General features: G+C 39.7%; 1 protein-coding gene across 1 annotated transcript in view; it reads right to left on the bottom strand.

Moving 5' to 3' along the window:
• Positions 1–388: 388 nt before the first annotated feature.
• Positions 389–26,998, bottom strand: part of LOC129709447 (ABC transporter B family member 1-like) — a 115,089-nt gene continuing 88,479 nt past the window's right edge. The window contains exons 19-20 of the mRNA XM_055655851.1: positions 16,104–16,226; positions 389–3,640 (exon numbers count right to left, since the gene is read on the bottom strand). Of these exons, the coding sequence (XP_055511826.1) occupies positions 3,398–3,640; positions 16,104–16,226 (366 nt within the window). The 3' untranslated portion in view covers positions 389–3,397. The remainder of the gene's footprint in view (positions 3,641–16,103; positions 16,227–26,998) is intronic.

Genomic DNA, 26,998 nt, shown 5'->3' with positions numbered 1-26,998 from the left:
AGTTGGTGGTAAAAGGTTATGTCAATGCAACGGGGTGCAGTAAAAGTTTTCGGCTAGTCTGAGAAGACAGATCCTACATCGTCATCTGCCATTTATTCCCCAAGTTATCCAATGTTATTCAACATTTTCGGAATTTCATTTCTTTCAAAGTTTTTGGAATTTATGACATATCTCAGGCAAACAGTAGTCACCTATCCAGTCTACTCATCAGACCTGAAACAGCATCTATTCATGTTCTCCAGAGATGCAGCCCAACCTGCTGAGTTACTCCAGCACTATATTTTTCTTGCTGTTAACATTCAAGCAGTTTCTTTGTGACTGACACCCATGGTAGCAGGAAATACTATTTCACAGATTGGTTGCACAAGTATAGTGCTTGCCGAAGATATGGTGTGAACAACTTTATTCTTCCAAAATCTTCGACTGACATACTGCACATATTGTAGTTGGCACATCTCATGTGACATTTAATTTGTAACAGAATACAGCTAACATTTTATCCATTGCACTTTCATTAATAATGGTACTGTCACATTATCTTAATTCTGAAAAATAAACTTTGATATGAATCTCAGTAGTTAGAAATATGGCTCAAAGTGCATCATACAAATTAAATAGTACATGTTTGTGAATACAAATACACCAAAGAACTGTTGACATTTATGGTATACAAAGCTATACAGTTGACTTGGCTTTAGAACATATAAGAGATCATTCAGGCTCATAGCCAAACTTTAATAATTCCAGCTTAGTAATTATTCAGCCACTTGGGTTGTTGAATTCACAAAAAGTGGATTTCTTCCTTGCAGTTGAAAATAATTATGAACAATCCACTAAAATGACTCGTGAAACATCCTCTAATAATTATTAATGCTACAACATTGTGTGTAATAGGCACTGTAAGCGTAAATAAATTTAAAATCTGCATAATGCAACACAGTAAAATGTTTACAGATGCAATTTTCTTGGAAAACAAATATAATTACTGGGTTCAGTTTGCAAGTGTAAAAGATCATTCAGCCTGCTAAATATATTCAATAATGCACCATTCCTGAATCTAAAGAAAGATTTATTGTGATCTGCACAAGAATAGATTGGTTTGCAAGCAATATTTTTTTTTTCAATTTGGTGCAAAAAGCCTGTAATTTATCTGTCCCTGTTTGTAAGGTCAGATAAATATAGTGGATATTTACTTAAGCAGGGCCTGGAAGTTTAAATAGAGGCAAACCTGCTGTATGTTAAAACGTTACTGGTTTTTATTATCTAACGAAGGGAAGGGAGAAGCCAGAATGAAGAACCTGCAGGACATTAGGTAACATTTCTCAAAATGCATCCTTCTAGTTTAATAGTATCTATAAATCACAGCAGTTAGACAGGATAAATTTGGCAGTCTTGTAATTTGTTACTAAACACTAACATCTGTAATTCCCATGACAAATGATGTTCCTTCCTATCGTCCTTCGATGCTTTGGAGAAAGATGGTCGGCTTTACGAGGGCAGTTAAGATGGGGATTACTCGAGCCATGGTGTGGCAAAGAATGTACATTTTTTCTGAGCTTGATAAACTGTGATAATATCCACATTAAAAGAGCCAGAAGAGGGCTTGAAAATTCTCAGACGCTGTGGAACGATGAACCTTGCATCATATATGCCACGAATGTATGTAAAAAGTGATACACATATTTACACAATTTCACAACTTTTTTTCAAAATAGATACTATATCATCACCACAGTTCCATAAAATTCCTATACAACAATTGATTTCCCTTAAATGTTGCACATTGACATTGTTTACTTATTTTTAATCGTATTAATTTAGTGATACACTCCTTTATAATTCTTGTGCCAATAAATTAAAACTTGTAATGCATTGTCAAAGAACTATGCAGCTATTTTATAAACTCAATTTGAACAAATTCTGTTTGCTCCTCGTTACTGAAGATCAATTTCAAATACTAACATTTAAAACTTGCACCTGACCAACTTAATTAACAGCAAGTACAATTCTGTATTATTTTTATAAAGTGCACATCCAATAATTCTACTCAATAGTCACCACAAAACTTTTAAAATTCTCTTGATGTAAACATAAATTAAGACAAAATAAATTATCAGTCATGATGAGACATATAATATTATTACTGAGAAAGCCAGGGTATCTAATCAGCATATAATCAGAAGAAAACGTCACTAAAACGGAGTGCAATCTGGCTAAGGAGCAAAATTAGCAAAGAGATGACAAATAAATATGAACATTCATTCAGATATCATTTATTCTGCAATTCCTTTTTACTGGTTTAAAAGGGACAATTTAATAAAATAAAAAGCAGTTGCTGCTATGTTCTTTTTAAATATATATTTTTCTAAATAATTATCGTCTTTAACTAGCCCAAACAACTTTTAATTGAGAAACTAAAAGTACGAGTAAAAAACGACAAAGTTATGATGAAAATGTGGCTGAGTTGTGCGGATCAGTTTGATCATGGAATGTTTCATGCTTGTATTGTGACTTGGTTGGTGTGTAGTGATTGCCTATCTCATTTGAAACAATGTGGGGGAAACTGTGATGGGTAAGGGGTGGGAAGGGAGGGCAGTTGGGAGTAGGAAAGCAAATCTATCCTCTCAATTCAGTGAAGCCGACAGGAACTGTGCATGTTTCCCGACGAGACCCTCCACAATTAGGTTGTTGACATTAATGGTAAAAGTTTCCTGTGTGTGTTAGTTTAGCCACTGTGGATTGTTGCCCAAGTCGGGGAGTCGGATGAGGAGGTTGGAGAAATAAGTCAAAACAAATGGGCAGAAAAATAAAGTGTGTTTTAAGACTAGTATTACCTTCTAGCCTGTAAATGTCCTGCTAAACAACAAGATGCAATTAAAAAACGTTTAGTAGAAGTGCTCGCAAGTTCGGTGGAGTCAATGTCAAGCATCGCAACAACAGTAGCGTAACTATTGTTGCTTCCCTTACTCTTGTACTCAAAATAAATATAATCATAAATATAACGATAGGTTATTTACACATGGTTAACACTTCTAAATTATCGCTGACGAAAGAACAAAACATGCTTTACATGAGGCAGTTTGATGTGAATTTGAGTTCCACAAGATTTCTATCTTGTTCTCTTGCTGCAATGTACCAGTGGAATTAAGTACGAGTGTCACATATACAAGACCTTACTGGAATATGATCTCAATGGGACAGTCATTTGCTTTTCACTTAATTTGCAAATCCAACAGTCAAGAGCATGTAACGACAAGCTTCTGGACTTTTGTTTTAAGATAAAGAACTGTAAGATTATACTTTTACAGACAAATGAGCTCCAAATGTTCAATAGCATTTGACACATACAAATGGTGATCATCACATCAATGCTTATAATTGATTAATGTAAAACAACTTAACCATTTTGCTGTTTTTCCGTATTAATATCTGCATTGCTCCAATATTCTCTCTCACAGTTTGAGGCCTCTTCCACATGTGTTCCATTTGATGAATCATCTTCTTGGAAATAATCTCCTCCAAGCGACACTGTGTTTGCAGTCAATTGGTGTATAACCAATCTCTTGTAGATCCCTCCCTTTACTAAAAGACTTTGATGGGTGCCAGATTCCACTATCCTTCCTTTATCAATAACAATCACCTGAAATGAAAGATCATGGCGTTACAGCAAGTGTAAATAGTGCCAAATATAAAATATTATGCATTATATTTTCCTGATTTGCCACAGCACAGACTGGATCTGCTGCCTCTCAGTTTCAATATCATGGGATTAATCCTGATCCTCGGTGCTGTCCGTGTTCAGCTTGTATGCTCTCTCTGCGACAGGGGTGCAACTGAAGAGCTGCTGCCTCACAGCGTTGAAGACCCAGGTTCGATCCTGACCTTGGGCACTGTCTGTAGTTTGCATGCTCTCCCTGCTACTGCATGGGTTTCCTCCGGGTGCTCCGGTTTTCTCTCACATCCCACAAGATGAATCGTAAATTGCCCATCGTGTATGTAGGATGTGAAAGTGGGATGACATAGAACTAGTGTACAGGTGATCACGGTGAAACTAAACTCTGAACGCTGGATTTGCAGGGTGCTTCTGTTTCTTCCCACATCACAAAGAAAGGTGGACTGGTAGGCCAATTGGCCTCCATATTTTCCTAAGGGTGTGTGTGTGTGTGTGTGTGTGTGTGTGTGTGTGTGTGTGTGTGTGTGTGTGTGTGTGTGTGTGTGTGTGTGTGTGTGTGTGTGTGTGTGTGTGTGTGTGTGTGTGTGTGTGTGTGTGTGTGTGTGTGTGTGAGAATGGTGGAATCTGGAAGGAAATGGAAATGTGGGAATGCTGTATGAGTGCTGTAAATAGTGCACAGCAGTTGGTGGGGAGTCCGTGGGCCACACAATAAGACTATATCCTGAGCACAGTTTTATAATTCCTCCAAAACATTTGTCTATTAATCATAGCTATTCAGGAATATCAAGTCAGCTGCTACTTAGTCCCTCAAATCTGCCTCATCATTCAATGAGATCTTGGTTAATCTCAGCCCTAAATCATCATAGATCTTGGGCGCTGCTTCAAGAGACCGGGTGCGCAGATCGGACGCAGCTTGCAGTGGTGGAGGACAGCAACAACTTTGTTTGCCCAGGCCGACCCTGCAACACCGCCAGGACAACCGGCCTTCATGGCAAAGTTAAGAACTCTACATTAATAAACAACTTGGGACTTCAATCATGAAAAATGGTGCCAAGGCAGAGCGACTCTTGTATACTGTCTCAGTGTACTATACTACACACTTGTACCTAACTAAGATTGTGCTTGTGATTATGATTCTCAGGTTCCTATTAAATCTTTCCCTTCTCACCTTATATTATGTCCTCTGGTCCTTGATTCTCCTACCCTGGGTAAAAGACTCTGCATTCATCCCATCTATTCCCCTCATGATTTTATATGCCTCTGTAAGATCACCCCTCAGCTTCCTGCGCCCCAAGAAATATATTCCACTTTTTCGAAGAGGAGGAGGAAGGTTTATTTCCCAATTTAATAATCTCCACTTTGAAGCACTTTAAAATGAATTAAATGTCAAGGATCAACATAAGGAGCTAAATTGTTGAAAGTTGATTTATAATATGTCTTTGGGGAAAGAACCCCACTGACCTGGAAAAGAAGGCCAACCACCTTGTACACAGAGATCAAGAGATTATATGTGTAGGATGGAACTGCAGATGCTGGTTTACACCGAAGATAGACACAAAATGCTGGAGTAACTTAGTGGGGCAGGCAGCATCTCTGGAGAATAGGAACAGGCGCCGTTTTGGTCGAGGCCCTTCTTCGGACTGAGAGTCGGCGAGAGAGAAACTAGAGATATTTAAAGGTACTGAGAACAAATGAATGAAACGTATGAAAAGAACAAATCAAAGCCAGCAACGATGATCGAGGAAATGTGGAGCCCACAATGGTCCATTGTTGGCTGTGGAAAAGGAAATAATGAGTGGATACAAGCAGTGTAACTCAGCAGGGTGAACAGGGAAACTGATAGAACGACTAGGGTGGGGGAAGAGACAGAGAAAGGGAATGCAAATGTTACTCGAACTTAGAGAAATCAACATTCATACCGCTGGGTTGTAAGCTGCCCAAGCCAAATGCGAGGTGCTGTTCCTCCAATTTGCATTTGGCCTCACTCTGGCAGTGGAGACGACCCAGGACAGCAAGGTCATTACGGGAATGGGAAGGAGAGGTACAGTGTTTGGCAACCAGGAGATTGCGTATGCCAATGCCTAAGATTATATGTAGAAAAACAGGTTGCAGAATGAGAGACCGTGGCACAAAGATGTGAATCTTTGATATTCTGGATGGCAATATACTCCTGCTACACCTCTGCAAGAGATGTTCTTGCCCCAACACAAGTATTATTGAACAAGCATACCAGATCTCAATACCTGAACATTTCAGGTGTCAAGATTTTGAGGAGTTACAAACAGAACAAGTCTATCTTCTGAAAATTAAGACCGAAGATCCAGGATATAACGCTGACATAGTTGCAAAAGCAATTTGCAGAATCCTGAAAAATCTATACTATATTTAAATAAAAACAAAAACAAAATGGGAAAAAAACATGGAAACAGGCTCTTTGGCCCACTGAATTTGGGCCAACATACTGTATATAACCTCTTCACACTAGTTCTATGTTATCCCATTTTCTCATTCAGTCCCGACAGACTAGGGGCAATTTCCAGTGGCCAATTAATCCACAAACCCTGACGTCTTTGGGAGGAACCCCATGTGGTCACAGGAACAACGTGCAAACTCCACACAGACAGTACATCGAACCTGGGTCTTCGGCACTGGAGGCAGCAGCTCTAACAGCTGCCCACTCTGCTGCCCCTAATGTTCTCTTTACGAACACAAGAAAGAAGGACTGCATAGCCCCTTAAGCTTACTCTGCCATTTAATAAGATCACAATTGATATGATCCAACCTCAAATTCACCTTCTTTGTACATATTTAATCTCCACAGATCTCACAGATCTTTGGAGTAAAATATTCTGAAGGTACACAATCCTTTGACAGAAGAAATGCCCCGAATTTGAGATTAATTGGATTTCGTATCTTGAGGCTATTTCACGACGATGACTAATCCACAAGAGAAAATATTTTTTGGAGTGTTGATGTAAGAAACAGCAGATGCTGGAATAACTCAGCAGGTCCGTCAGCATCAATGGAGAACATGGATAGGTGGCGTTTCAGGTCGGCATGAACTCCGGTGTGAAGCCTATACAATGCTCTACTCACCAGTCAGAAGAAGGGTTCCAACCTGAAACATCATCTATCCATGTTCTCCAGAGATGCTGCCTGACCCACTAAGTTACTCCAAGGATAGACATAAAGTGCTGGTGTATTTCATGTTTCTCAGGATCTTTTCTATTTCAATACAAACTCATTCTGATAAGTATAGTCCCAATCTATTTAATCTCTCCTTTGTTTACTCACTTCATTGCTGGGATCGATCTCATAAACAGGCCCTTCCAGTAACCCACAGCTGTTAATAACCTCACCCCCAGCGGTCTAGATGAGAGGTGACAAAAATAACCCAACAGCCAGACACATATTATCAGCCAAAACACTTACCAACTGCCAAGGCTCAAAGGCCTGGAATTCCTTCCCTAAATCTTATAACGTCTTCAGCTCCCTTTCTTTCTTCTTTTAAAACCTTTCTCTGATTAAGCTTTTGGTGATCTGCTTTACTTCTTGAAGCGCTATCTTGTCAAGTGCTATATGATGATGCTCCTTTGTACGTTTTGCCAGAGAAATAAATCTAGTTTTGTTATTACTCAGGGTGATGGGAAAGGAATAGCAAAGCTAGTTGCGGTAAAGCAATTAGTAAAAGCAGCTATATCTGCAGTTTGAGACTTCAATAGGTTTTGATTTCTTTTTTGGAAAAAAATGAATAACTTTTAATTAATAATTGTACCTAAAAAAGGTTTTAATGAACTTGCAATAGCATATTACCCAATGGTCGCTTAAAGCAAGAAATAGAAGTTGGAAAGTTGCAGGATAGGTTTACAAGAAAAGATACACGGTTTGGAATAACTCAGCTGGTGAGGCAGCATATCTGGAAAATGTGGATAGTTAACATTTCACGTCGTGACCCTTTGACCCAAAATGTTGCCTATCCATGTTTTCCAGAGATGATGCCTCACCCACTGAGTTACTCCAGCACAGTTTCTCTTTTTTTGGTAAACCAGCATCTGCAGTTCCATGTCTCCAGGTTTACGAGAATGCAGCCAGGATTAGAGGCAATTAGCTATAAGGAGAAATTGGACAAACATGGTTCATTTTCTCTGGAGCATCGTAGGTTATGAGATCTGATAGAGATATATAAAATGATGAGAGGCATAGATAGGGTAGACGATCAGAACCTTTTTCGGAGGGTGGAAATGCCGAAAAACAGAGGGCAAAGCTCTAAAGTGAGGGTGGCAACGTTTAAAGGAGATGTGCGGGCTATTTGTTTTTAATTCAGAGAGTGGTCGGTGCCTGGAACCCACTGCCGGGGATGATGGTGGAGGCAGATATGAAAGTTGCATTCAATGGAGGGATATGGATCAGGTCCAGGCGGAGGAGATTTGACATTATGCTCAGTATGGACATTGTTGGCCATGTGGACCGTTCTTGCGCTGCCCTGTCATATGCGTATAACAGTGAAAATCACTCGTTTCTGCACACAGCGAAAGAGAAATTCTCTGACACGGCCTTTATTTGCAGTCTCTATGATAGAGCTCGACTGCAAGATATCTTGTATACAACTAGAGATCGCCAGGATAAGTGGCGTTTGTTGCCTGCATCTTCTAAAACAACTCTACATTAACAGCTGTTAATTTTTGGAATGCTTACAGCAGCAAATAACACTTTACAAAATGGTGTAGGACAGTTCGTGCCTTTTGTGAACAATAGTCGCTTAACGCCATTTTGTTCACTACAAACTATAAGGTGTCAGATAAGATTAAAAAAGCCCCACATAGTTGCAAGAATTTATAAAACATACTGCTAGCTTGGAGACTCGTGTTAAATGCCAGCATCTGCTTCTATTAAACATATTTCAAATATTACCAGCAAAATGTCTAACTTTCATACCTTTCCTTTTGCGCACACACACAACAGCCATCCTTTATCATTTGCAGCAGCAGCTAAAACATTTCTGTAGAATGTGCTATACCTTGTTTGAGCAAATATTAATAGTTTTGCGCAGTTTGCTCTTTCTATCAATCACCCCTCCCCTCAGTCAGGCAGCTTAGAATTCTAAGACAAGGAAGCTCAGATACTGACCCACAATGCAAAACTGTTACAGCCATCCAATGGGAACAATAATTTGGATGAGATACTTGAGAACCATTAAGTTTAAGTTTATAGCTTTAGATTTACCAATGTTGGCTAGAACCATAATAGATCTACTGTTATGAGAACCCAGCACTTTGAACAAAATCATTGGCCAGAATATTTTTTCCACTTAAATATCCTGGGGCTTTTTTTTTTGGTCCTGCCATTAAATTTTACTTTGAAAAATTAGCAATTCTAAACAAGTAGTTAGCAGATAGCATTACGTGTTAAGTTTGATATAAAAATATATATTTTGTAGCCATAGCTCGACTGAGTTCTTTTAGCACACACATGGTTTTAATATATCCAAGATTTGGAAGAAAAAGGATAGTCAAATTATAAATTGTTTGACAAATATCTAAACAGTATAATTACAGCATGCATGTCAAGAAAGAACCATAATTCCATAACCCATGGGCATCCTAAAGTTCTTTAAAATCATGAAGGATTTTTCAAGTGTTACTGTTGTTAATCACTGATAGGTAGCAGCAACATGTGTATTGATTTTAGCAAGGCCTTGCAATCAAATGAATGCTTTATGGTTATGCTGTTTAATCAATGATTGTTCACCAGGATGCCAGGCAACCCCCTTCTCTCCTTTCTCAGCAGCACTTGATTTTTTTCGATCAAATCAAGAATATGTTCTGTCCACCTTACCGATCACAAAGGACTTTAGTTTGATGTCTCTTCGAAAGACAGATGATATGTTTTCTTAATATTCACATAGGGCAGTTCGGAGCTTGTTCATTTCTTAAAGCAACATGAGTAAAGAGAACATGTATTCAGTGATGTCCCAAATCTGCTAAAATATTTATGTTGAAGCAATTTTGCAATCCTAACATATTCTGGAGAAAAGTTAATATTGTTTACATGTCTACAAATCCTTGCTAACTCCCTCTCATACAAAAAGGGCAAGTTATGTTTACCAGCATAAGTAGCTTGGCATCATTTCTGGGCAGCTTTACTTTGAGGAAGTTTAATTAGGAGTTCAATGGTGCAGCTGTGAAAGTATAGTAAAGCAGGAAAAAGTACAACAGTAATCATTTCCAGCATTGTGGGCAGTGCTTTTTCTATATTTGGCTGTACACTCATTTTATCTTGGATTATTTTAACTGAAAAAGAATAGGCACTATAGTGGTTTTGATTCCCACTAGATTATAAATTGTCAAAATGGCAAATATCATCTTAATTCACTTTGTATTTCACTTAATCGTTCCAACAAGATCCATAATATTTGTACTTAAATATCATAGAACAATCAGAAAACACAAGTACAGCAGATAGGGTGGCACAGTGGTAGAGCTGCTGCCTCACAGTGACCCAGGATCAATTCTGACCCCAGTTGCAGACTTTGCACGTTCTCCCTGTGACCCGCGTGGGTTTCCTCTGGTTGCGTCTATTTCCTCCCAACTCCGAGAGACATGTGGGTCTTTAAGTTTATTGGCCTTTGTTAATATCCCCTTGTGTACGGAGTGGATGAGAAAGTTGGATAACATTGAACTAGTATGAAGGAATGATTGATGGCCACCATGGGCTCAGTGAGGCAAAGGGCTTGCATTTATGCTGCCTGCATCTTTCAATCAAATCAAAAAAGCATTTGAGTTTTTTTGCTAGATTTTAAAAGTAACTTAACATTGTTTCTATAAGAGGTACTTTATCCAATTTTTTTTACAGCAAATGTACATTCAAACAAGAATTTCTACAAAATCAATAGTTTCTAAATTGATGTTGTTGCTCAAGAAACAGAATGACAACAATATTATTGAAGTTGCAGTAGATGTAGATATTTGCCATAAATCACAAATGCACTAGTTCTTAATTGGTCGTGAGGTTTGATTTAATTAATACATTTAACCGTTTTCTAATTTCCATGTTACTATCTACTTTGAGATTTCCAATTTGTCTCTAGCCTTTGGTGAAACATTGGGAGCTCATTAAAATGATTTTCATCTGAGCCTTCAACCAGCCTAACTTAGCTCTGATTTAAGAAATAATACTTTTACAATATTGTTAAAAGGTTATTTTAAGTCTTTTATCTATTAGTGCAGTTTGGATATCCTAAGGGGCAGAGCTGGCTTTTATCAACAACTCAGGGACCATCTTAGGGGAAAACCATTAGCACATCAAATTCCCCTGGCCAGAGGGGAGGCAAGTCTGAGATGGGGGGGGAGAAGTTAAATCACAGCAATTCCACAGCAAAGCTATTGCGACAGAGGCCATTTCCTTGCAGCCTTGCTTTGTTTTCTTGTCTATGAATTTCAGCAAATCAGACCTTAAAATGGGCAACTGCATTCTCTTAAAATTTGTAGTCCCGACTGAAGAAACACCTTGTCTATTTGCTTGAGCCTTTTAGCACATCCCCTTTTTATTGTTTTCCCCACTAATAGCACCTGGCAATTTTCACATAGTAAAAAAGAGCCAAGTGAGTTGGTTTCAACTTTATTTTTGGCAATGTTCCAGGTGTTAGTTACTGTGTGAAATAATGTTTCCCAATATCAGGCCTGCATGTGTCTTTTAAAATTCATTCCGAGGCATCACCAGCACGGCGCAAGGCTACTGATAACTATATTGGCACATCTGCAAGAGGTGGTGGTGAGCCACTTTCTTCAGCTTATGTAACGGAGTTGTGAAGACGTGCCTATGATAACCCTATGTCTGGAGTTAGTATTTTGATGCAAAGATTAAGAAACAAGTATTCCCGCATAATGAACCTGATGACACTCCTTCGATTTAGATGGATAAGGGCCAATTGAGACTTGCTTAGATGGGGCATCTTGGTTGGCATGGACGTGTTGGGCTGAAGAGCCTGGTTTCAAGCTGTAGTCCCATGCAACTGCTGCTTGGATTATTCAACAACCTGCGTTTATATGGTGCTTTCAAAGTAAAGCATCCCAGGCACTTGTTGTTCATGCTGACCAAGTTGGCACACTGGGCTAATTCTATTTGGTCCAGAGTCTAAACCCTTCCAATCCATATATCTGTCCAAATGTATTTTAAAACTTATAATTGTATCTGCTTTATTAGCTTCTTCCAGGGGCTCATTCCAGATACTGACCATCCTCTAAATGAGAAAGTTGCCCTTGAGGTCCCTCCGAGATCCAATATGTTGGCATAGAAATTCTGCACAATCTTGCACAAACCATCATGCCTTAATCATACAGCCCCTACTAACAGGAAGCTATGGAAGTTGTTCTAGTGTCTTCCGCTGAATTCTCCTGTCATTTTTAGAACTAAAGTTTCCAGCAATAAAATAGAAAAAAAAAAGCTACTGACATCTATATGGCTATGGTTGCCAACTTTCTCAATCCCAAATAAGGGACAAAAGGTCAAAATAAGGGACAAATTCCCGATGGCACACAATACAGAAGACCTTCGTCGAGTCACCACGGATGGGCTTAAAGGTCCTGTCCCACTTGGGCGACCTAATCCGCGACTTCTGGCAAGATTGCCCTTGACTCATACTCCCAGCTTGGTCGACACAAGGTCGTTGAAGGTCTTCGTAACTCTCCTTCATGCTCGAGAGGGGTCACCGCATACCTGTGGTGACTTCAGCTAGGCCGCGGCGTATTTTTCAATATGTTAAATAATGCCCGCGAGTAAAAAATGGTCGCCATGGAAAAAAATTGACCTTTTTTACTCGTAGGTTTAGTTGTAGTAGGACGGCATGTTAGCTGTAGGTAATCGAGGGTAGTCGAAGGTAGTCGTCATCATAGTCGAATGGAGGTCGAAGGGGATCGAAGGAGGTCGTCTTCACTCTCCACAATTCGGTGTCCAATTTTCCCGAAGTTAGTCGTAGCTAGTCGAAGCTGGTCTTCAACATAGTCGAAGGAGGTCTTCAGCATGTCATTTTTTTAAACTCTTCTAAACTCGCCAATTAGGTCGCCCAAGTGGGACAGCCCTTTAACACACATCTTTTTTGCTTTCCATTACTTGTTACAGCTGCAGTTTTTTCTTTTTTGCAGGTTTATCCATATTTGCACATGCCAAACCGACCGAACAAAACCAGACGTTACTGAAACTTTTTGTTTTGGCAGGAATTGGCAAAATATAGTGTACAACAGATCAGCATAAGGTGGCCTGTGATTGGATGACAGGTGAATCACTCGTGTGCCAACAGCACATGCAACATGCACGCACGCTGTTGTTTCAGATCTAGGATCTGCCTGTAAGCGTACCCTCTGGTGATTACAGAGTACAGATGCTCCTCGACTTACGATGCTTCGCCTTACGATATTTCAACTATACGGTGCAAAAGCGATACACATTCAGTAGAAACCGTACTGCGAATTATGAATTTTGACCTTTTCGACGAACCAGGCGTGCAACTGATGCACGGAAAGTGACAGGACATCAACAATGTGACAGGACGTCAACCGAGTCACCAAGTCCGGGGCAATTCATTGACGGACTCGGCCGTGGCTGGCTGAATGATGAATTGGCCCGGGTGCTGGACTGCGCACAAAGCCCAGCTGGCGAGTCAGCTGAGGAGTTTTGACCCGGGCGCCAGACTTTGCACCTCCATAAAACACCTCAGCTGGCCCGCCAGTGGGGCTTTTTGTTTGCTGCATGAAGAGTCCAGCACCCCATCCAACTCATGAACCGATGATTGACCATGAGAAGGTGGTGTCGGCGGTAAGCGAAGGTCGGACAGCTGGCCGGGGGCTGCCGACCGACGGGGCCACGAGCGAGGCGCTGCTGCTGCTGCACTCCATGGACGGGTGAGGCAGGGCAGGACAGGACGTGGTGCTCTGACCCGACAGTCCCCTCAACCCGAGTAGCAGGAGTCCCATATGGGACAAACCAATTTAACGCATATATACGGAATGTCCCGGCTAGTACGGGACAGTTGGCAACCATATCTATGGCCCACAACATGGAACAGAAATGAACAAAGTTCTCCCCTTCTTTTAATACTATACACAATGTGGGGATTGCCTTCAGTAGAACAGACAGCACAATTAGTGGCCATGGGGTTCAAGAACAGCTTCTTCCCAACAAGAACACAACTCAATGCTCGACTATGACCTGCCTTTGGTTGCATTAAGGACTTGGGGGATTGTTTGCACTGGTATTGGGGATATTAATATATAATTTTAAAAACCCAATAAATTATCAATGCGTATTGTGTTTACAGGCCTGTTGTGTAGCTACAAGAAATTATTTCATTGTTCCACTGTTGGTACATATGACAATTAAACTCCCTTGATTCTTGACTCTTGAGTGATCCTTAACACTCTTGACTCTTGTATGATCCTACAAAGTGAAATGTGAGATGCTCACACTCGCTTTGATCCATTACCCCTTATGGAGATGATATTTTAAGTCAGTCTCTGACAGAAGTGTCTAGGTCTCAGGACATGGCACTGGCATAGTTGAAGCCCTGGTTTCAATATACAGAACAGACGGTTGCTGTTAGACTGTTCCTGCAAGGACCCTAGAGGCTGAATAACATCCACCAAGGGCTCAAGAACTAGTCTCCGAAAATACAGTAGAGAGTTCACAAAGTGACATCCATGTATGCTTTTATGCAGTTAAACAAATCTAGGTTTATAAAAATATGCATAAAATTTTGAAACTTCCCTATAAAAGAATTGAGAATGCATACATTTACCATGGTTATAAAGTAAAGCGACCATATCCAAGTGAATTAACCAAGAGAATCCCTGTGGAGTGCATATGCTTTCTATCATCAGCGTCAGTTTGTTTAGTCTGTTTTAAGATCAATTTTGTTTATTAAAAAAGAACCATCTCTGCCAAGTTTGTTGCATTCTACAAAAAGTAAAATATTAACATAAAAATATGTAGACAGGTAGCGGGAAAACATCTCTGCTGCACCAGGGTAAAATCCAGTGATTCTTCTGTTGGTTTAAATAGAACATAGAACAGTACAGCTCAAAAACAGGCTCTTCGGCCCACAATACCAGTGCCGAACATGATGCCAAGACCAGCACTAATAATTTACTCTAACGATCTTCCTCATATTCCCAAAATAATGTGGGATTCTCAGTTTCATATAGCCAGCTTAACCTGACCTCCATCCTGAAGATAATATTCAATAAAACCCAAACGGTAGTGAAGCTTTAACAAGTAATGAAAGAGCAGAACTTGGGCAGTCAGGGGCAATATATGTGCCCATGAAACTAAATGCCTCAAATTGCATTTTAAAAAGAGTCACAGATAAAGTTCATAGATATGATGAATACACCAAAACATTTCATCATTAGGTCAAACAAAACAAAATGGAGGGGGGGGGGGGGGGGGGGGGGGGAGAAAGGAACAAAGAAAATTAATGGAAAGGAGACTCAAGAAAATGTAGATGCTGGGATGGGAGTGTTGTCTGTCTTTTCCCTCCACAGATGCTGCCTGACCCACTGAGTTACTCCAGCACTGCGTTTTGCTCAAGTTTAATGGAAGATCTGATAGAGATGTTAAAAAATGATTACTATCAAGTCAGCACCCAGAGTGATGAATATAAAATCACTGAAAAGCAGAGATCAGAATTATTATCTCCGTAAACTCGTTGAAAAACTTCTCCACTGCTCTTTTTCCATAATTGTATATTTTTTCCCGTTTCAGTAACATGAGAAACAAAATTCCCTTTTGGAAGTTATTTCAGATCTATTTCTATTGCCTCCAGCAAAATGCTTCTTATCATAAGCTGACCATAAAAGGCTTTTCATTAATGTTTTGAAAAATGATAAATAGTGGGTTTTTTTGTATAAAGAACACTTAACTAAACCAAATAATGCTGCAAGAGAAATCCACTTGTTTAGAAAGAGAGCAAGTACATAAATATTTGAGGTTAAAAGGGAACAGGAAATAATATTCAGGGAGATATCAAAATGGAGAGACAAGGAACTGCCGATGCTGGCATCTCTCGCAAAACACAAAGTGCTGGAGGAACTCAGCTAGTAAGGCAGCATCCGAGGAGGAAAAGGACAAACAATGTTTCCATCTGAAGAAGCATCCCAATCCAAAACATATCCTGTCCATTCATTCCATAGATGCTGCTCGACCCACTCAGTTCCTTCAGCATCATGTTTTTGGCAAAATAACTCAAAAAGCTTTCTCACACGTTATCCAGCTTCACACATAATACAGGTCACATTTAATTTCTCATGTGGAGCCTCAGTTCGCAGCTGTTCGGAGGAACTGACAATGAATAGCAGTTTGACATGACTCGAGGATTTGTAACAAAAAATGTTATTTGACATGCAATTCTTCCCAAGACCAATGTTTCTTCCCTACTAACCTTGGAGGCATTTCGTACAGTTGAAAGCCTGTGTGCAATTACCAAAACCGTTCTTTCTTGCATAACCCGATCAATGGCCTCTTGTACTAAGTGTTCACTTTCAGCATCCAGAGCACTTGTAGCCTGTTAATCCAGACAAAAAAAAACATAGGAGAGAACTGGTATGTTTCAGTAAAGCATTAGACATTCAATCAAATTACTTCAATATCCTCCACAGTACCATGGGATTTGCTAAGTGCATAAGATTATCAGGGTTAATGTAAACCAGAGTTAAATGGAGCATTTGTGTGTCTGACTTGTATTATATCCATTATCTAGAGCAACAGGAAACAACTGTTATTTTACCGAGGGCAATAAATAATAATCAGTCTATTGTGCAGCTTTTCTCTGTCCAATAAACATTATCAAGATCACCAACACAATGTGTTCCTTACAAAAGTCCACAGAATTATTTGTCACCACATGGTGTCATCTTCAATGTATTTAAATGCATCTTTTTAGGCTATTACACGAGTGTAATTCTCCCAGCACCAACTTGCTCCTCTTTAAACAAAAATAATAACCATTGTGGTAATTCTAAATTTGTAGTGCAACATCATTCTTTACTTTAGACACAAAAGGTTGGAGTAACTCAGATCAGGCAGCACCTCCCCAGCATCTGCAGCTCCTTCCTACACATCATTCTTTACTTGATCTAGGTAAAGGAATTTAGGATCAAACATCCATCTTTGCTTGAAGACGAGGAAGAGGGATTTGGTTGAGATGACAGTGGTTCAACTATATTTGGGTATTCCATCTCATGGCAGGTCAGAGAATACCAGTAATTTATGGTTGCACAGATGACCATTTGCCCACTGCATCCAAAGCGGTCACTGACAACGTGGCACAGAGGTAGAGTAGTTGCCTTACAGCACCATAGACCCGGGTGCGATCCTGACTACGGGTGCTGTCTGTACAGAATTTGTACGTTCTCAGTGATCGTGTGCGTTTTCTCCAGGTGCTCTGGTTTCCTCCCACATTGCAAAGACGTGCGGGTTTGTAGGTTAATTGGCTTCTGTAAATTGTCCCTAGTGTTTAGGGTAAAACCAGCGTGCGGGTGATTGTTGGTTGGCGTGGCCTGTTTCCGCATTACATCTCTAAAAAAATTTAAAAGATCCATGCACCTCATCCCAATTCTAAGCTTTGTAGCTTATGGTACATTGAGTGTTCATTCAAGTTCTTGTAAAATGCATTATGACTTCTGCTTCTGCGATCAGTTTGTTGAGTGAGACGAGTAAGCTCCGGACTTCCACCCCTCATTAATTGAAGATTGTTTCACTCAACACACCTGTAATTCTTCCATCAATTCCCTTGGATTTATGTTACCGACTCACTCTGTGCTGAAGGTACAGCCCTTACATAGTCATATATTATACTCTCTCTCATCCTCCTTATTCCAAAGAAAATAACCCCATCGCTGACAAAATATTGCAGCTAACATTTTCCCGCTCTGGCAAGATCAGCATAAAAATCTTCCGTAGTTATTCAGATGCTATTAGAGTCTTCTTGAAGTGGGATTGTAGCCAAATGCAGTAGACCAGCTGCAGTCCAACCAACCAATTCCACAGTTCTAACCAGATATCCTTGTTCTATGCCCCGGTCATTCAGGAAAGTCATCTCAAGCTTTTATTACCATATTATCTATCTGTTCTAGAGATCAGTGATGTATACTCCAAGAAATGTGTTTCCTTATTCTTCTCAGTATTCCACCATTTATTGTGTACTTTGTTTGTTCTTGCCAATTGCATTGCCTCATAGTTCTCTGGATTGAATTCCATTTCTTACTTTCCTCCCATCCAACTTGTCCACTCATATCTTTTTGAAGTCAAAGAGTTCCTCCCTCACCATCAATCATATCACCTGCAATAATAATGTCTTCCAGGCATAGTATGGATGAATAGGAACTGGAAGTATCAACTGCGAATACACTACAAGATAAAAGTGACCAATCCAAAGCATCCGGTGGGAAGTCACATACAACAAATTGCAAGTTGGAGGGGTGTCTCAAGTCAAGTCAAGTCAAGTTTATTCGTCCCATACACATACGAGATGTGCAGTGAAATGAAAAGTGGCAATGCTTGCGGACTTTGTGCAAAAAGACAAACAAACAAACAAACTACAGACAGAATGTAACAGAATCACATATTCTTTTTCATATTAACTATTGTGGGCGGTTGGAAAAAGGGAAAAAAACAGCAATTAAAAAAAAAAGCAGTTGAGCAGTACAGTAAAGTTAGTCCCTGGTGAGATAGGAGTTTACAGTCCTAATGGCCTCTGGGAAGAAACTCCTTCTGCAACTAAGCCGGAGTGTAATGCAAGCTGCTCATCCCAACAACAAATTACATTGGAAACTCAAAATTTATTCCTGATCCAGCAACAAGGAAATTCAGATCGATTAGAGTTGGGGATGGTATTAGTCGAGTTTCCATGTGATGCAATATGGGAGCAAATTTCACGTAAAATGTTGCCAATCCTCCACAAATCATCAAAATGAAGCAGGGTTTTTGGAGACTTGGGCAAATATTAATTGCCGTAAATAATATTCCATGATTCCAATATTCATATTTTAGAATGTTAACCTAGTGCCAATTTATTAATGGATTTGAAACTGGTTATATCACAAAAAACGATAGTTTTCTATTTAAAGTAGACAAAAAAGCTGCAGAAACTCAGCAGGTGAGGCAGCATCTGTGGAGCGAAGGAATAGGTGATGTTTCGGGTCAAGACCCTTCTTCAGACTGATGTCCGGGGGGGGGGGGGGGGGGGGGGGGGGGGGGGGGAGGGGAAGGAGGAGGGAGAACGCAAGGACTACCTGAAATTGGAGAAGTCAATGTTCATACCACTGGAGTGTAATACTACCCAAGCTAAATATGAGGTGCTTCTCCTCCAATTTGCAGTGGTACTCACTCTGACCATGGAGGAGGCCCAGGACAGAGAGGTTGGATTCGGAATGGGAGGGGGAGTTGAAGTGCTGAGCCACCAGGAGATCAGGTTGGTTATTGCAAACTACGTGGAGGAAATTCACTTCATCACTTAAGATTTTAAATAATTAGATTGTAAAGTTACATGCAATTACTAATTTCATTGTCATTTTTTTATCAATAAGGTTTTGTTTTTACTGTTTTAAAAAGTTATAAAGGTGAATATTAATAGATGCTCATTAAAAAAAAATTAAGAGCCCACGAGGCATGCAAATTGGACTAATTAGCAGAAAAAAGTGATGACCAGTTTTGAAGCCCCAGTTAATTTTATAAAAACCTGCTTGAAAACTAGGATTGTAAATGATTGAGAAAATGTACTCAACATTTTGCATTGATTTAGTTGTTCGAGCACATTGCACAATAAAATCAGAGCCAAACCAGGCAGAAACCCAAAGCCGTTATCTTTTCTCCCCAACAACCATAAAGATCAAAGCCCACAGTCTATAATTCACGATTAAACTTTAAGCAGAAGATTAAATTGTGCTCCATACCTATCTTATGAACCAATTTAAACATTGACCACCAAGAGTGTTTATCTTGTGATGGGGGAGGGGGAGGGAGCTTTATGCATGTAATTGCTCGTAATCCAGTGAAATGTTCAGGGAAAACCTTCATTTGAATGATGCAACTTATTTATTTTTGCAATCGATTTCATTGAAGAATGACTGCAGGATGAAGAGGACAAGACAACTTACTTTTTACTTCTGGAACATGAACTCGAATTAGTTCACTGATCCAAACATCCCAAGGAAAATTCAATTTGAAACTAATCACATAGACTAATCTCACACTAATCTTTCCAATAATTAGAACCAGGACACTGGAAAAATGTCCCTTATGGAAGAAGAGTGACAGGCAATCCTGAATAGTGATCTAAATTAATACCCATTTGCTTTCATCTCTTGTCTAGCTCAAGGATTCAGATTGGTCTTGTTCCATGGACATCCAGACTGAAGTCGGCATTCATTACACACCTGCAAATTTCCAACTCAGTATCAGCTCATCTGAAAACCGTATCCATCAAACTTGCAGTGCAATTATTGCAAGCACCAGGTTATTACCTTTACAATAATTACACAGACAGATGCAGTAAATCATATCCTTTGACTATTTATTTGTACTGCACATTTGATGTATGTTGTGCTAGAGTTGGAAATCCACAGTCTGAAGAAGGGACCCGACCCGAAACATCACCCATCATTTTTCTCCAGTGATAATGCCTGACCCGCTGTGTTACTCCAGTACTTTGGCTTCTATCTTTGGAAATCCACCGGTTCATATTGAGATCACTTAACCTAAACAGTTAGAAAACATAGAAAATAGGTGCAGGTGTAGGCCATTCGGTATGATCATGGCTGATCATCCAACTCAGTATCCTGTACCTGCCTTCTCTCCATACCCCCTTGATCCCTTTAGCCACAAGGGCCACATCTAACTCCCTCTTAAATATAGCCAATGAACTGGCCTCAACTACCTTCTGTGGCAGAGAACTCCAGAGATTCACCATTCTCTGTGTAAAAAATGTTTTTCCTCATCTCAGTCCTAAAAGATTTCCCCCTTATCCTTAAACTGTGACCCCTTGTTCTGGACTTCCCCAACATCGGGAACAATCTTCCTGCATCTAGCCTGTCCAACCCCTTAAGAATTTTGTACATTTCTATAAGATCCCCCCTCAATCTTCTAAATTTTAGCGAGTACAAACCGAGTCTATCCAGTCTTTCTTCATATGAAAGTCCTGACATCCCAGGAATCAGTCTGGTGAACCTTCTCTGTACTCCCTCTGAGTTAACCGAGTAATCATGCCAACAGGAGTACAGCAATCTGGAGATGAATGTGGTGATATGGATAGAAGCTGAAATACTTTTGAATGTAGTTGCTTTTGAATCAGCCCTTATAGAACGCAACTGAAGGGTAGAAAATGGAAAAGGGAGAGCAAAAAGGGAGAGCTCTCTGCCCAATTGGTTTAACACCACAGCAACAGGAGGTGCGAGTTTAACTGGCATCTGGTCAAACTAATAAATTCAATTTATATTTAATCTCAACAAAGCTTTAAATAGCTGCATCAATAACAGCCCTTATCAAATTTATTTGGTCCATCATGTGTAATTTTAGAATCTTCTAATAGAAGACGTGTGTAATATGATATTTCCATTTTAATTACAAAGAATAATTAGTGTACTAACATTGTCATCTTAGTTGATTCAGAAGTAATACCAGTTTTTATTATGTTCTCACCTAACAAAGATCTGTTCAATTACTTTAAAGGAAGAAAATCAATTGTAAAATCCCCATTTCACATAGAAATGCATAATTTGAATTGATTTTAAATGCTTTGCAATTGGAAAGTTTCCATATCCGCCTCAGTGCAATTACAGTTCTCCAGAGTTCACCTTATTAATCTTGGACTGTATTTAATAAAAGACGGAGCACAATGATTATTTCCAGCCATTTACGTTCTTATATTGCAGAGAGTGCTTTATCAGGGTTTTAGAATCCCTATGATCTCAAATTGTTGAATCAATTTGCAAATCATCCTCAGGGAAGAGCACGACAGCACCTTGGCTTTAATCATTCAAGTAACGTTAAAAATGTTCATTCTTGATCATTCAAAGATGAGAATAAGTTTATCATTAAAGCTTTAATGACCAAAAAGAAATCAAGAGGTTGTGGATGTAGCACAGTCCAACACATAAACCAGCCTTCTCCTCCCCATCCCCCCAAATCAACTCAAGTGACACCATGCTATGTTTGGGAAAGTAGCCAATATTATCAAGAATCACTCACACCCTGGTCATTCCCTTTTCTCTTCTCTTCTGTCAGGCAGAAGATACAAAAGTTTGAAACCACCAGATTGAAGAACAGCTTCTTCCCTGTTACCAGACATCTTGATCGGACCTCTCATACTCCAAGCTGAATATCCAATCTTCCAATAGACCTCCTTGCACTTTAAAAAAAATTGCATTCTGCAGTTGTAACATTATATTTTGCAGTTTATTTTCTCTTTTGAACTACCTGATGTACACATGCATAGTAAGGTTTACTTGAATAGAATGCAAAACAAGGTTTTCCACTGTATCTTGGTACACGTGACAATAAAACGCCAGTATCAATATTAACTAATATAACGTAGAAACAAGGAACTGCAGAAGCTGGTTTATACCAAAGATAGACACAAAGTGCTGGAGTAACTCAGCGGGTCAGGCAGCACCTCTGGAGAGAAAGCACGGGTGACGTTTTGGGTCAGGACTTCCCCAGAGATGCAGCCTGACCCGCCTAGTTACTCCAGAACTTCGTGCCTATCTTTGACCCAATATAATGACCCAGTAAGAATACAGAACATTTCAGCTTGCTAACACAAAGGTGGCTGCTATTGTGAAAAAACACTCATTCTACCTTCTTGCGGCTGATGTTTTGAAGGAATTGCTGATTCAAGGCAACTGGTTTTCTTTCAGTCATGGGAAACATTGATTACACCTGTAACAGCTATTGTGAATCTTCCTCATTGATTGGGAGCCTTCCCCTACATTTCTAGAGTACTTTGCACCATTCAAAAAAAATCTATAGCACAGGGTGATCCAGTTTTTATTACTATGATTCAAGGCTTTCAATATCATTCGCCACAAATGTTTAATATATTACTAACCATTTATTCCTCAAATCCACAGCCATTTATACCACTTATTCTGCAATACATTGCATGGAAATAATTAATGTTTCAGTGCCATTATTTTAGGTTAAAGTTATATACTTTTGTACACATTGTAATAGTAGCTAAAGCAAAAAAGATGCAAACACATAATACAAGGCCACAAATCGGAAGGATGGACCAAGTAGCTTAAAGTAAAATCAAGGTCAGCTTTATTTGATTTTGGATGAGTTCATGGCTTTCAAAAATGTCATGTGTTGTCTGATGGTGATGAAATAATATCTATAATACAAATGACTGCAGATTCATTAAATAATACATCCAAGGTTCCGTGGTGAACGAGATGATTTATTTCAAAATTGACTCAGTGGCAGGAGGAAGAGGTAATCGTGGATAATTGTTTTTCACGTTGGAGGTCTGTGACTAGTTATCCACTGATGGGATCAGTGCTGGGTCGTCTGTTGTTTGTCACATATTAATTATTTGGATGAGAATGCCGATCGCATCTTTGCAGACGTCACCAAAATTGGAAGCATCTTGGACAGCCAAGGTAGTCGGCTCACTTACAACAAGATATTAAACAAGTGGGAAAGCGGGTAAAGAAATGTCAGCTGGAATCTAACTTCGACAGGTTTAAGCATTTTCTGAGATGAAATGAAAGCAGGACATACACAGTGAAAGGCAGTGCCCTGGGTAGTGTTGCTGAACAGAGACACCAAGGGATACATGAACATAAGATAGCCACAAAGTGCTGGAGTAACTCAGCAGGTCAAGCAGCATCGCCAGGGGAAAAGGGTGGGCGACGTTTTGGGTCGAAACCCTTCTTCAGATGACAGTCTGAAGATACCTCTACATAGAAACGTACATATTTGCCTAAAAGTGGCAACAAAGGTGGATGGGATGGTGAAGGTGTATGACATGCATACCTCTTTGGTACGAGGCACTGAGTATATGTTAGAGTTGCACAAAGCGTTGGTCAGTCCACACTTGGAGAATCCTACGATAGGATAAAGATAAAGAGGGTGCAGAAAAGATTTGTGATGTTGTTCCCTGGATTGGCTGGGTTTGCTTACCTTGGAGCGAAGGAGGCTGGGAAGTAACATGATTAAAGTATAAGAGGTAGAGATAGGGGTGATAGCCAGCGTCCATTTCAGTGGTCAAGTTGCTTAAAAACTAGGTGGTATATGATTAAGGTGAAAGGGAGGAGGTTTAAAAGAGATTTGCAGAAAAGATCTTTCACACAGAGTAATTGGTATCTGGAATGAGCTGCCAGAGGCAGTGATAGAGGCAGGAACAGCAACACTTACAAGATACTTTTATGAACAAGATGCAGGGGTATATGGAATTAAATAGAGGCAGGTGGGATCAGTATAGATAGGTCTGGCAGTTGATGTGGGCTGTTTCAATGCTCGGACTCTAAATGCATTTGAGTTGAAACAAAAGCAGCACACTTAGATTTCACACAATGCATCATTTAATGCTTGAAGCATGTAATTACCCAAATAATTAGTGAGAAAGGCGCCATAAGTTAGGATCTGATTAACATTTTTAATTGCAGCATTGCAAAATTACCTATGATATAGGAGGGGGAAAAGGAATGCTCTGTCACTGGACCCAGCACCTGGCCCCGTTTCCAGATCTCGTTTTTAAATACCTGTTATTTAAAACACATTTTAAATTCTAATGGCAAAAAATTGAATGGAGGGATATTATATCTGATGTTGACCAGACCCTCCAACACTGTGATTCTTGTTGCTATCTTGCAAGTATATCTACCATGTGATAAGAACTACATATGATAACAGACTGAGACCCAGGGAACCTCAGATGGTGGTTTACTAAAAAAAAGACAAACTCAGGGGGTCAGGTAGCATTTTTGGCGAACATGGATTGGTGATGTTTCAGGTAGAGACAGACTGAGGTCTGCCCCAGAATTGCATTAAGGCTCTGCTGTACTGGTAATCATTACTGCACAAGGGTGGCACAGCGATAGTGTTGCTGCCTTTTAGAGACCCGGGTTCGATCTTTTCTATGCGTGCTGTCTGTACAGAGTTTGTACATTCTCCCCATGACCGTGTGGGTTTTCTCCAGGTGCTCTGGTTTCCTCCCAGAAATCAAAGACATGCATGTTTGTAGGTTAAGTGGCCCCAGCCAATTGCCCCTCATGCATAGGATGCAAAAATGGGATAACAGAGAACTAGTGTACGGTGATTGTTGGTCTGTACGGACTCGGTGGGCCAAAGGGCCTGCTTCATCACTTTATCTACAAACAAAGCTAAATTAAATATAACTATTGCTAAGTTTGTTTTACTTTTGTCCTCTACTTAAGTGAAATATATGAAAAGGATATATCCTGGGCTGTTACAATACATGTTCTCAGATGAACTATAGCAGATTACAGATCTGTTTAATTGAAAGTTTTTTTAAACTGATAAATTTAAAAGCAATATTGAATTTCCCAGGCTGCAGAAAAATCTTACAAATAATAATAATGTAGTTTTATGCACAAGGGTTACAAAGCCATTAGATAAGAAATCTGGTAACATTATGACAATAGAGGAGATTTATGAAGTGTTTTAATTCCTGAGAGGGAGTTTGGGGGTATACTCCTTTTAGAGTTTCTCATGAGAATATTTTCAAGATTTCACCGAAAATAAGCACTTCTGAGAATTGCAAGATTGAAAAAGGAGTTAAACAAAGGTCAATTCAATAGTTGCAGAGGTACCTGGTTAAAGACAGAATATGGTCACCACCAACAGTATCTTGACAAACCTGTATGTACTTTTATCAATTATTGTAGACACACTTGCACGAGAGCAGCAGGAATCACAGAGTGGAAAAGTGTCAGAGGATTTGGTCAACATTAAACGTAATGACCTTGCATTCTTTTGTTTGTCATTCGAGCTTTAAAACACATGTTTTAAATAATAACAGGTATTTAAAAGTGAGGTCTGTAAACGGGACAGATGCTTGGTCAAGCGGCAGTGCATTGCTTTTCCCCATCACAATACATCCTAGGAAATTTCACAATGCTGCATTTAAAAATACCACTAACAGCAGCTTGAGTTACACCTGCAAACATTTATTTTGTTAAATTAACACATTGTTTAATGCTTAATTTGGTTTAGAGATTCAGCATAGAAACAGGCCCTTCAGCCCACTGAGTCCACACCGACCTTCGATCACTCGTTCACACTAGTTCTATGTAATCCCACTTTCTCATCCACTCCCTACATGAGGGGCAATTTGCAGAGGCAAACTGACAAACCTACATGTCTTGAGGATGTGGGAGGAAACCGGATCACCCGGAGGAAACCCTGTGGGGCAGTGGCTCTACCAGCTGCGCCATTGTACTCTATTGTACATTTTTCTCGGTGGTATATTCGAAGGCTGTAAATAGTTGGAGCAGGTTAAAATCCTTTCATGTGTTATATTGAAGAGTTCATGAACCAAACAACTAGGCCAAAAATACGACAAAATTAGTAAATATGATTTGTAAGGTGGAGGGGTGGGGGCTTGAGGTGGTGGTGAGGAATTGAGTAATATGAAATCCGGAAATGTAAACGTTTGGTCAAACCTTTCCTTGAACTGGTGTGTACAATTACAATAAACCCATACAATGGAGATGGGATATGTTGGTCAATGTGGAGAAGTTGAGCCAAAGGGCCTGGTTCCACACTGTAAGACTCTATGACTCCATGACTCTGTCATCATCTACATCCTTTAAAAGCCAATGCATAACTAAGTTATTACAGCCCACTACCAGCTACTGCATCTAACTGGACACATCATAATAACTTCCGTGCATGACAGATTATAATGGATGCCATGGCAGTGAAGAAATCCAGAGGAATTTTATTTTGATTGACAGCTTTCTCTTGCAGAAGCTGCAGGGCTAGATACATTTGCAGTAATAGACTGCGTTTCCTGTTATGCATCTATCCTGATCAGGGGGAGCCTTGATTAATGCCATACTGTTGCCAGTTTCAGCAAATGGTTACATTAGAGCAGCATTATGGCAATATCTTGAACAAGAACTTAATACTTCCATTAGTTTTTAAGCCCCAATGCTGGGTAGTTATTAAATTCCTAAGACACTAAAGTGGAAATACAAATAAGAAAATCACACGTGGTTAAAAGTGCACAGTCAGATTTTAATAAAGGCCATTTTTATACTTTGGTTTCACCATGTAGAAATTACTGCAGTGCTTACACATAGCTCCCTCATT

Source organism: Leucoraja erinacea, chromosome 25, assembly GCF_028641065.1.
Source record: "Leucoraja erinacea ecotype New England chromosome 25, Leri_hhj_1, whole genome shotgun sequence".
Lineage (NCBI taxonomy): Eukaryota > Metazoa > Chordata > Chondrichthyes > Rajiformes > Rajidae > Leucoraja > Leucoraja erinaceus.
This window is presented reverse-complemented; position numbering and strand designations above follow the sequence as displayed.